At 39.9% G+C, this 9,211-nt stretch overlaps 2 protein-coding genes across 3 annotated transcripts; both read left to right on the top strand.

Moving 5' to 3' along the window:
* Positions 1-1,121: 1,121 nt before the first annotated feature.
* On the top strand, positions 1,122-5,089 carry LOC125004160 (CDGSH iron-sulfur domain-containing protein 3, mitochondrial-like). The gene is made up of 3 exons (XM_047578569.1): positions 1,122-1,428; positions 2,870-2,986; positions 4,424-5,089. The coding sequence occupies exons 1-3, from the start codon at positions 1,333-1,335 to the stop codon at positions 4,610-4,612; spliced, it is 402 nt and encodes a 133-aa protein (XP_047434525.1). The 5' UTR covers positions 1,122-1,332; the 3' UTR covers positions 4,613-5,089.
* Positions 5,090-5,680: 591 nt separating this feature from the next.
* LOC125004159 (CDGSH iron-sulfur domain-containing protein 3, mitochondrial-like) lies at positions 5,681-8,689 on the top strand. Of its 2 annotated transcripts, none has more exons than XM_047578567.1 (3): positions 5,681-5,991; positions 7,370-7,546; positions 8,068-8,689. In XM_047578567.1, the coding sequence occupies exons 1-3, from the start codon at positions 5,905-5,907 to the stop codon at positions 8,251-8,253; spliced, it is 450 nt and encodes a 149-aa protein (XP_047434523.1). In that variant the 5' UTR covers positions 5,681-5,904; the 3' UTR covers positions 8,254-8,689. The 2 variants fall into 2 exon arrangements, with proteins under 2 accessions (XP_047434523.1, XP_047434524.1); XM_047578568.1 differs by having other exon boundaries at positions 5,692-5,991; positions 7,430-7,546.
* The last annotated feature ends 522 nt before the right edge of the window (positions 8,690-9,211 follow it).

Consider the following 9,211-nt stretch of genomic DNA (forward strand, 5'->3'; position numbering starts at 1 on the left):
TAAGTAATAAAAATAGTCAAAAACTGAAAACTTTTTAGAGGTCACATTTCTAGTTTGATTCTAAATCGGAGCAGTAGTGTTATCTTCATTTGACACTTTTTAATCACATGTTAATAGCAAATATGTAGTTTATCTCCATCCAAAGACTGTACACGTTGTAGGTATCTAATGGTTTTCTTGATGGTGAATAGTGATGCTAAACTGGCCTATGTGTGATGAGCATATCATTAGTTATAAGCCAGTAATTAAATATATATTTACAAAAACAAACTGTATTCACAACAAATGAAGACATTATCATAATTATGATTTACCAGCTATTAATTACTAAGAATACAATTATAATAATAAAAATAAAGTGCTTTTCGGCAACTTCTTACGGAAACGTGTAATACTTTTTCATTTATGATGTAAACTTTAACAAAATACAGGAAGTATATTGCTGCCATGGAAACATATCAACCCCAGTTCAGTTCCATATTTGTTTTTTTTGTTGTTGTTTGTTTTGCTTGCTACGCATTATCTTATAATTACAAGAATAATATCAGCCACGATCAGAAATGAAAGTGTGCAACGGGACCGTATAGACACGATTGTTAAATGCTTTGTTAAATCTGCCTTCTTAAATATTCAAAATGTAAACAAATGAAACAGGTTGTCATGTGTCCATGGCAACGCTGAAGACTACTTCCTGTTTCTTGCTAAACTTTACGTCTGTCCCCACAAGTTACGTTTGTTCTGCTTAACGTGACATTCTGAGGTTTTTGAGGTGTTTTATCGCCACTTGGCGACCTGTTTATTGGGTATTTTATTTCATTTTATTTTTATTTTAGACTTTATTTTAGACTTTATTTTAGTTTTTCGAATTCATTGCGCTTCCGTAGTGCTTAATCAGTTGGTGCAGCTTTTTGATTTAAATAAATGAATGAGTGTAACAAGTGTTTATTGCAATAATGATACTGAAAGTATGACATCAGCTTGTATAAACTGACTGCCAACATTTGCATAGAAAACGATCTGGCAGCCCTAAAATGTCTACCTATAAACGATGACATAATTCAGGGGTCACCTGTTATTTCTTCGTATATTTCAGTGGATTAAAAATCTGTGTGTGTGAGGTACGAGGAAGAGGAGGAGCGGTGCGTCAAAAGGAGGGACCACAGCTGGAAGCGCCAATCAGCGTCACCTTCGCAGCCATGTTGTAACTCTTCATTGTCTGGAGTTCGTTCAAGTTTTGTGCAGCAGCTGCTAGCGTGCCAAAAAGGAGAAGAATAAGAAGAAAAAAAACACACATTGTCCAGACTTGATCCAGGTGGTGAGCTGAGCTGTAGGATGAATACAGCCGGCTTCATAGCTGCAGTCCGCAGAGGATGCACGCAGACCTTTAAACGACCCCCGCTCCTCCTCCTGCCTGTTTCCTCTGTCCGGGTGAGTTTGTCTCCCTGCTGCCTCTCTTACTTTCTCTATCCTTTACTGTGAAGTGCTTCTTTTACCGCTCTTCTTCGTGCATTTCACTGTGTTTAAAAGTGCTGTGTCATAATCAGACAGGTGTAGTGAATCCTGCCACCCTTTATGTCTTTGTTATAGTTCAAACTAAATACCTGGCACACCCTATCATTCACCTTTAGCACAGATGTGTTACCTGTAGGACACGTGAAAGCATGAATTACATACACCCAGAAGTCTGTGTGAGATCACTGGTAACTGTTATTTTTAAATATAGCATACCTTCATTATCGGCTGGGTGATATACAATATTTAAGGGTCAACACTCATGTTACGCATGCTGCATTTTCTGTGACATGCTCAGTTATATCAACCTTTACTGCTAAGTGTAGGTTTAGGTAGAAGATTTTCTTTGTTTTTTTATAGAGACAAGAGTTGACTGGTAAACGGCAACATTTTCTGCGCCAGTTAGACAGTGAACACAGGTCTTTCACTCCATTTAACACTGGTGTTCCTCATGGCTGTGTACTGGGCCCACTCCTGTATTCAGTAGTGTGCTCGGTTGGTGTTTCATGTGCACAATATAGATGAGATCTTTAAAAAACGGGGACGACACCACAGTAATGATGTTGTTCTGCATGACTGCATAACCAATATAAGGTTAATAACAATGACTCTCTACAAAGAGGTGTATTACATCCCAAGGAAGAGTCCAGAGGATGGGGGTAGTAACGAGATACAAAAATAAATAAATAAATAAACCAGGAAAAAGAAAGAGAGGAGAACTAAATGCCAAAATCAAGGAATTTACAAAATACAGAATCTGAAAAAAAAGTAACTCAAAGCAAACCTTCCACCTGCCTGGAGCTGATAACACTATCACACACACTAGGGAGGTTTCTGAAAAACTATCACTGGTCACATACAGGTAGGTAGGTTGGTTGGTTGGTTGGTGGGTGACTGGCCAAGACCGCTACTCCTCATTAGCTTTTATCCTACCCAAGGCCTTGATAGTGAGTAATTTCACCTGTAGACACTTGCAGGAGGTGAGGGGAGGGGGAATGGTGCAGCCTGGAGATAGAGGGGGAGAAAACACAAAAACACATACACAAGGCCCAGAGGTTGTAACAAGGTGGTTCAGCAATTGTCGAGCTGGTGCTCAGACAATAACTTATCTCTTAACACTAGTCAAACCAAAACACTGATGAACAATGGCTCCACCGTTAGTACTGCAGCATGGGACCTGTTCAGACCTGACACTAACAATCCTTTCTGGGTGTTTTCACACCTCTACTTAAACCTGTCCAGATGTAATCCAACATTCAGGGTGGATGTGAATACCAATTCTTTTTCTGTATCTCACCAATATACAATAGAAATTTAGGGCTTTGTGTCACATGTCATGATATGTTTTGTCCTCCAGGTTCAGTGCTGTTTGCAGTCCACAGAGGCTGTGTCTGCTGCCCGAGTGCCGTACATGGTGAAGGTGTCTGCTGGAAAGCGCTACGCCTGGTGTGCTTGTGGTCATAGCAAGAAGCAGGTGGGTATGTGTGCTGTGGTGGGACTCAGGTTTCAGGGACACCTGGAGGAAAAGTTAATGCAGGATGCTAGTCATCCTCAGTCTCGGCTCATTTACTGCTGTTAACAGCAAAAGAGCCCCTTATTCAGAGGAAGCGTTCTAGTGAAAACTTTCGCAGATTGATGTGTTAAAGTCACTGCATTTATATTAATTCTTCAACCCGATCAATCATTGTGATCACAGATTGTAACTTAAACACTTTGCATAGGCACTTAATAAAATGATCAGATCAGATGTACATGTATGTGTATATGCCTCACCATAGATCTGAATAATTCCTTACAAGCCTTTTGCTTTTTAATTGCTTCTCAATCCAAATAATTCAGTGACATACACAATTCATATGCATTTTGGCGGCATTTACTGTACCACTTAAAAGCTTTTGTGCCCTTCAGAATTTTCTACATGTCAGCATAAGAACTCAAAACATCAGCCGATTTTCACACCAGTCCTGAAAGAGAACCAGTTCAAACAAATGAAACAGAAACATAATGCTTGTGCATTTTTTTATTCAAGAATATGAATCATTTGTACATTTGTGTGAGGTGCAAAAGTAAGTAGACAATTATCAATTATCGTCAGTATCAGGTACAGGCTAAGTAACATCCACACTAATGCCAGGTCCTAAAGTTTCCCAGCAGAACATTGTATTGTTAAAATATGGTCAATGTTATTGATGTCACCTGTCAGTGGTTTTAATGTTGTGGCTGATCGGTGTATATACATATTAGCATGTACACATATATACCTATAATTGTACGCCTACATATACTCAACCTATAAACACAAACACATAGAACCACTTCTGAGATGTTGGTGTGTTTCCTCACATGAACTGCTTCCATCAGGTTCTTCCGTAACATTTCAAGGTCAAGACCTTGACTCTTGGACAGATGTACTGAAGTTTCCTTTTAAAGTTTGCTGGTATAATTCAGAATGCATTGCCCCATCAATGATACCATGCTGTCTTGGCCCAGATGCAATGAAACAGGCCCAAACAAGGACTTTACCACCCAAATGTTTCACAGACGGGATGTGGCTCTGATTCTGGAATGCAGTGTTTATTTGTCTCCAAACACAACAGCCCTCATTTAAACCAAACCGTTCTACTTTGGTCTCATCTGTTTTCTTACTTTGCTTGTGTTTTGTCTATTTGCATGTGTTTTCTTATGTGCAGTGCGTCAAGCTCCGTCAGCCACTGTAAGAATAGGATTTTGCATGCATGCTCCTGATTTTAGGACCATAAAGAGTGATTCTAAATAATTTGATAACAGATATTAAGACTGCAAAGTCATAGAGCTACAAATTCCACATCATTCTGGCAATAGACATGAAAAACGAATGTGCCTGTAAAGAAAAAATTTTTAACTATGTATTCATTCTTTGTCTCTCCGACAGCCTTACTGCGATGGAGCTCACAAGACGAAGGCGCCGAGCATCTCTCCTCTACGCTTCACCCCCGAAAAAGATGGGCGGGTGTTGCTATGCGCCTGCAAACAAACCAAAAACGGCCCATATTGCGACGGCTCCCATATTAAGGTCATCGTCCGGGATGTGGTGAAGTCGATAAAAGGGATCTTTAAATGAATGAAATGTTTTTGTCTGTGTAACGCACATTCTTATAAAAATGCATTAAAATACATTAAAACATTGTTGTGTCCTGGGCCGCATCTTCAAAACATCCAAGGACTGAGATCAGTCCTAAAAAGGATGGAGATATTAATGATGTGGCGTGTCCATCCAAACGTCCTCAAACGTTTTCTTTTTCATAATTTTTATGTATGTATTTTTATTTTATGTATCTCATCCATAAGAGCTGTGTGTGAGCAACAATGTTTTAATTAATTATTTTTGAAAGCATAGTTTGGGGCATTTTAGAAATGGTGATGCTGCTCAGAATTATAAATCAAATGGGAAAAAAAAAAAAATTTTAAAGCACAAATGGACAGGTATAAGTGATTTTATGGCCATTACTGCATCATCCTTTAAATTTAGTGTATCAACATCTGATGTTTAGTTTTGTCATTTGCAAAATACACGAGTAAAAACGAATGCATTTTAATATAACAGTTGTGCACTAATTCTCCCTTCATGACTCTGCATTCAGTAAAATCTTATGAAACTAGCACTGTTAAAATGGAACTGTATTAAACACTATTAGTGGGAACTCATGCTGAATGCCCTAACCTCCATGAAGATACGAATTAGTGCAGGACTTTCACATTAGAATGCATTCACGAGTGTACCTGATGAACTGACAAGCAATTATATATCACATGTAAATACTATATATACAGTATAAGTTATTTGAGTCTATACAGTGTTTTCAATAAAACATAAATGTTTTCCCACGTACTGTGTGAACAGTGTGATTTAATAAACATCCAAATGTCCATGAAGAGATTGTTTCTGTGCATTGGAACAAAAAATCACAGTTGTATTAGGTGGCATAATTTCGTTTTAGTGTGTCTGTTTGCTTGATTTAAAGTAATGAAATGATTGTTTATTGTTTTATATATTCACTCGTGTATTTTATCGATCTGTCACATTTTGTAACCCTAATCACTGTCAAGTTTCTGAAGTCAAATCAGTTCAGTGCTGTTGACCGACTTCCGCCTCCTGATTGGCTCGGCTGCAAACACGTGACTCGATGGGAGGTACTTTCGTCAATCACGTGGGTCAGTTGTCAGGAAGTAAATCTTTATTTCTCTGAGTTTTTTTTTTTTAATTTATTTAGTCTAGTTTGACCTTTTCCCATTTTCTTTCTTTAACCTTTTCGTGATTCGGACTTTTGTTTCTTCTCGCTTAATTTATTGTTGCGTCATTTTCGCGCGACTGTAGCAGCAGCAGTTGTTCCTAAGCTAGCGGTCAGTGGAAGCATGAACACCTTGGTGAGCAAGTTTGACCATAAATGGATCAGTTTAACCTTACGACAACCTTGGATGCCATCTATATCAGCTTCCAAGGTATGTCTTTGTGTATATATGACGTTGTACTCCTAAAATGACTAATTATATATCATTGCATTTTAGCTAAATATTTTCCTGACACAAAAACACAATGACATTCGTTGAAAACGAATGTCATTGTGTGGATCTACATTATGTACCTGACTCGTAATTATTTAGATTAAAATGAAAGTGCAGAAGTTACATCTACAAGAGAAGATCAGCAAGGCAGCGCCACCTAGCGTTTAAAGCTCCTGTGCGACCACACACAAGACAGCTGTCAGTCAACTTGATCAGATCTGTCCTCGGGACTGTCTGGGCTTCATTGACATCGTTCATCAGGTAGACCTCTGAGGCTGTGCTGGAACCAAGACATAAATAGCGGATCTTTTAAGTCCTGCAAGTTGTCGAGAACATCCCATGGATACTGCTGTTTTCTTTTCTTCTTCTCATAGTCCAGGCAACCTTCTTCCATTGCTCTGTGGTCTCGTTCCGATGCTCATGTGTTCATTGTAGGAGCTTTTAGAAGTGGACAGGGGTCACCATGGATGCCCTGACTGGTCTGTGGCTACACAGCCCCGAAACAAACCGTGACAAACTAAGTGTTCTGACTCCTTTCTGTCAGAACCAGCTTGAATTGTTTCACCAGTTTGAGCTACGATAATTCCTCTGATGGATCCGACCACACTGATCAACCTCCACTCCCAACGTCCATCAGTGAGCCTCAGCTGTCCATAACCCTGCAGCCATTTCACCTGGTTTTCTTCCTTTGATTAGTTTTGATGGATGTCAACTACTGCAGACCAGGAACATCCGGCAAGAGCTGCAGTTTTGTAGATTCTCTGACCCTGTCGTCTAACCGTCACAATCTGGTCCTTGACAGTGCTGCTCAAATGCATTTTTCCTACTTATGCCTAATGTATCCCACCCATAGACAGGTGCAAGATGACCAGATAATCTGTGTTTTCCACTTTTTATAACGTTATAGCTGATCAGCATATATCCCGTTGATGCTGCATCATAAAAGTTTTTCCACAGCAGACATTCCGACTTCTCATATAAGTTAAAACATGTTTGTATAAATCACAGCTCAGTTCCATCCAAGTGTCCCTTCATTCCCTGCTATGACAAGTCAAAATGTCGGCTGTGGAAAAAGAGAGCCAATGTGCACACTTTTCCCGTTGTGAGATCTTAAATATATCTGCTGTGAAAAGGTCTATGGGAATCCTAAAGATGCAGTTCAACAAGTTCAGCAGTACTGAGATGTCAGTCAAGCACAAACAGACCTGGGAATAACAGCAAACATTTCTGAAGCTGTACAGTGTGTGCGGAGGAGCTTCAAACACAAACGTTATCAGTGAAGGAAATGATTTTGATGGATGTCTGTCCTGTGTAGTTGCTGCAAAATCAAGAATGCAGCCAACGTCATCACAAAAAGGTGTGGCACTGTCTGCAGGTCCGACTGTCCACACTTCCTCCAGAGCCTGTCATCCCGTCTAAGAAGCCTTTCAAGGTGGACGTCGTTGGCGGAAAGCGTTACTCGTGGTGCAGCTGTGGACACAGCAAAAAACAGGTGAAAAAAAACAAACAGACACTACTCTTTGTCTGAACAAGGTTCCCGTTCTTATATTTATATATTTTGGTACATACTGATACAGATTTAGTTCAGCCAAGTGAGTTCCAACCGTACATTTTTTCCTGAACGTACATGGCACTGCCTCCACATCTCTCAACTTGTAATCATAAAGAAGAGTCCATATTTTTTGATGTTGTCTTGGAACAGCTGTAAGTATATAAAAGAATATATAAGACAAATTTAAGAACATATAAAACAGCATAAGATTATATGTAAGGCAGTATAGGGAAATATTGTATAATAATACGGTTTCTGTGACGTAGTGACAGCTCTGAATCTCAAATCCATTATTCTGAGAAAGACGACAACTTGTTTGCTGCAAAATGGTTTGTATTAAAGGAGACACTCTTCACTCCTCTTGACAACTGTAGACATTACCGCTCCTCCACCCACCAGCGGTGCTGGTGGCAGGTTTCAGGACTTCTCCGGGTGTTTATTCTCACGTCTTTATCTTTCAGCCTTTCTGTGACGGATCCCACAAAACCAGAGCCCCTGGCCTGTCTCCTCTACGCTTCGTCCCGGAAAAAGACTCCACGGTTTTCCTGTGCGGCTGCAAGTACACCAACAGCCCGCCGTACTGTGACGGCACGCACAAGCAGGAGTTCATCGCGTCTGCGCCACTGCACGAACAAACGGAGGCTTAGACGAGGAGGCTGGCGGAGGAAGGGACGACGTCGATGTGAGAATTAATCTGCTGCTGCGTGAGAACGAGGCAGAAAAACAAAAACAAAAAAAAAAAAGTCTGATACGTTTCAATCTCACTTGCACAGACATTTCTTCAACGTGACCAGAGTGTATGATCAGATATATGTGTTAACATAGAACATAGACAATCCAGTCTGCTGGAAATATAACATCTCTCCTGAAGCACTGAAGGAGGCGTTTCCACCTTTTCAACGCTGCCGCCCGCATGGACCCTGCCTTCGCTGTTTGAACTGTAGCTTGTTGGGACTAGACACTAGATGTGCAACACCCAGAGACATTCCTATTTAAACACCAACTCAGCACCAGTCTGTCAGAACTGAGAAGCTACTTGGATGAAATGCGTGTAAGATATATATATAAATCCACTTACCCTTGTTTCAGCTTGTTTTGTTTAATTCACTATGACCTGGATACTGGGAACCTTCACAGACGCTTGGTTTATCTAACTGGTTATTTGTGTCCCTCCCGTAAGCTTGTCACCTGATGTTTAACCCACATTTTCCCCTATTGAACAGATTATCAAAGGTTTATACCACTCCTCTTAATCTGATTGAAGATTACTTCGGATCAGCTCAGTCTATTCTGCTTTAGGAGGTTACACGCATACAAGACATGGGACATCACTGTAGAAAAGGCTGCAGTGATTTGGCTGAATCCTCTGTATCAAAACTGCAAATGGAAGTCGTTGCGAATCACAAACGTGAGGCTGGGGTCATAATGTAAACAGAACATTTTATTGACCTAAAACATGCACATATGGTTGATTTAAAAAAAAAAACAACAAAACAAAACAAAACAAAAAAAAAGTGTCATTGTTTGCTCAAAAGAAACAAAAGGAATGTTGAAATTTATGGAACTACAACATACACGGCCAAATATTCAACTCCCTTTTGATTT

This window comes from Mugil cephalus, chromosome 2 (assembly GCF_022458985.1).
Source record: "Mugil cephalus isolate CIBA_MC_2020 chromosome 2, CIBA_Mcephalus_1.1, whole genome shotgun sequence".
NCBI lineage: Eukaryota > Metazoa > Chordata > Actinopteri > Mugiliformes > Mugilidae > Mugil > Mugil cephalus.